This window comes from Cyprinodon variegatus, unplaced genomic scaffold (genome assembly GCF_000732505.1).
Source record: "Cyprinodon variegatus isolate N-32 unplaced genomic scaffold, C_variegatus-1.0 Scaffold267, whole genome shotgun sequence".
In the NCBI taxonomy this organism is placed as follows: Eukaryota; Metazoa; Chordata; class Actinopteri; order Cyprinodontiformes; family Cyprinodontidae; genus Cyprinodon; species Cyprinodon variegatus.
This window is the reverse complement of record NW_015150720.1, coordinates 215110-217852: the sequence shown is the minus strand read 5'-3', so window position 1 is coordinate 217852 and position 2743 is coordinate 215110. Positions and strand designations below refer to the sequence as shown.

Here is a 2743-nt window from a genome sequence, read left to right as displayed (position 1 = left end):
CTTTTAAAATCATTTTCAAACACAGGGAAAAAAAGGGTGGACCTTTGGAAAATGTGGTTTTGTGTATGTAGAATTTTGCAATTAGAATAATCAAGTTAACCAACAGTTGCATTTTCCTATCATTATTAGTATAGTGTAAGATAATATCTTTGGCTTGTAATTTAATTGGTGTGTTGGAGTGCGCTATGATGTAAACCTCAACTTCTTTTGAAAATTTACATTTAAAAAAAATTAAAATAAAATAGGTGCTGACAGTGACGGGGTGTTTAATAGGTAGTGGGCCCCACTGCGTGCAACCAGGATTACAGAATTAAATGATTCTGCCTGCGTGCGTGGGGGGCAACCCCAGCTCATCTGATGGCAGTATCAGGCAGTCCCGTGAAGCGTTTGCGTGGGAGTTCCCTCCACCGCCATGTCGGGATGGTGCGCATCCCTCTCCTTCTCTCTCACTCTCTCTCTCCATCCTCCCCCACATTAATAGCTTAGCGCGGCAGGAGCAGCTCCTACAGCATCCAGCATCCCTGCATCCATCCCTGCCTGCCTTTGAGCAGCAGCACCCGGCGCAGAACAACCCACTGAATCAGTGATGCCACAGCATCATCCGCATTTCGACCAGAAATAACTGACAGTTTTTCCATAGAGGAGACAGAGGGGAGAGGAAATTTTATAAATAAGACGGCAACTGCCCATGAAGATGTCCAACGCTGACACCGTCTTAAACCCCGCCGATCGGGTGGTAAAATGTAAGTCAGCCTACATTTTCCGCACGGATGTGGATGAATTACATAACATCTCAAGTGATGCGGCTTGGTGGAAAAACGTTGGCCTCTGTATTCTCTTATATTTATTCATTATGTCGTGCTGTGATATTTGATTTTATTTACCCTATTGTGCAGAAGCAAATCTTTGATGTTGATAAACAATCCTGGGTTATTTCTCTGCTGAATAAGCCCTCCCCTAAAGGAAGGGAGCACATAGGGATGTATAAGGACGCATGCATTATATGATCTAACTGGATCAATTTGTTATTGCTCGGTTTTACCGTAGCATAGCGTGTAGGTTGTGGGAGAAAAGCCCTATTGCTGAGCTCTGTGGCTGAAGCTGGGTGATGCAGCAGGATTTCGTGGGCAGCAGAGGAGGAAGAGGACATGAAATTGACGTTTTTAGGAGGATATACTACTTACCAGTAGTGAGTCACGTTTTAATTTGATAAGGGGGGAAAAAGAGCATGTGAGAAACTGATTGAGGTGAATGATGAGGTCCTCACAGTTCCCATTGCTGACTTGAACCAGCTTATTTTGAGCATGCATCTGCACTGTTGATAATATAGAGTACAGTGTATTAACAGGATGACCAAGAAGATCACACTGTATAGGCTAAACAACTAACATGTTTTAATGCTCAAAAGTTGGAGTAACATGGGACAATATACACTGATTCACAGATGTTCTAATCATTATTTAAAGCATAAAATGTTTTCAGTTGACTTTAAATATAAACATGCACCAAAAATGCTATTTCCTGACAACAATCTGAAAATAGAATGAGAAATGGATGAAACATCAATAATCTCTAGAATCCTGCGGTTTACCTTGAAGCCAAAAACAGCACTGGAAATATTTTGGGCATGTTTGCAAAACTGCAATAAATGTTAAACCCTCATATGGAACTTAAAAGAATATCTTAATTTGAATTCAGTTTATTTCTATAGTGCCAATTCACAACACACTTGTCATCTCAAGGCACTTTACAGTTCACCAGATCATACTGTCAAATTGATTCAAAGTTATCTATCTAAGGAAAACCAGTTGATTTCATCGACTCATTGACTAGAATGCATTTCCTCACACTAAGCATGCTTGTAGTGACAGTGGAGAGGAAAAACTCCCTTTTAACAGGAAGAAACCTCAACCAGAACCAGGCTCAGTGTGATCTTAAAAATCCTGACCTGGATAAACATGTACGAGTTTAAATAGATATGATCAGATATTATCTGGACTTCTAAATTAAACGCACCAAAAATTATCCTTAAATTTAGAGCCAGTTCATAATAACAAGAAATATCTTATCCTTTGTGCAATTAGTGTGATGAACAACAATATTCTTCCAACTAGGGATGTGGCGGCCGCGTGGTTAGGGCATAGGGCTTGGAATCCTGAGGTTGTGAGTTTGAAACCCACTCCCACACACTGCTACTCTGGGTCCCTGAGCAAGATCCTTAACCCCCTATTGCACTGCACAGTGCCAGCCCACTACCCCCCATTAATTTCTCCATTGTGATATCAATAAAAAAAAAATTTTATGTGCTCAAAAGCCGTGCTGCCTTTTGCAAAAAAAAAAAAAAAACTGATCCTCACATATTAAGGATAGCTAATGCATATAGACAAAACAGCTTCATAGTTGGATAAGCCATTTCAGTTTATAGCTACAAATACAAGGTATTCTAAACTACTGAAAATGTTATACTGTACCTGCATCACCATGGCAGCAAGACTGAGCATTGTGCTGCAAAGGCATTGTCATCGCATTATCTATGTGCAAAATGTAAGGTGGCCCAAATGAAATACTGATCAGGGCCTAATACAACCTTGAAGTTGATCTGACACAGAACAGTTTTAATAAAGAATAAGAGAAGTTAAAAATTAACCAAATGCAAAGTAATGACACACTTCTATCTATCTATCTATCTATCTATCTATCTATCTATCTATCTATCTATCTATCTATCTATCTATCTATCTAT

General features: G+C 39.6%; 1 protein-coding gene across 2 annotated transcripts in view; it reads left to right on the top strand.

Annotated features, from left to right (window-relative positions):
* Nucleotides 1–469: 469 nt before the first annotated feature.
* Nucleotides 470–2743, top strand: part of LOC107089823 (serine/threonine-protein phosphatase 2B catalytic subunit alpha isoform-like) — a 47343-nt gene continuing 45069 nt past the window's right edge. Inside the window, exon 1 of one of the 2 annotated variants that reach the window (XM_015382820.1) lies at nt 470–743. In XM_015382820.1, coding sequence (XP_015238306.1) covers nt 689–743 — 55 coding nt within the window. In that variant the 5' untranslated portion in view covers nt 470–688. The remainder of the gene's footprint in view (nt 744–2743) is intronic. The other variant, XM_015382819.1, reaches the window with a different exon arrangement.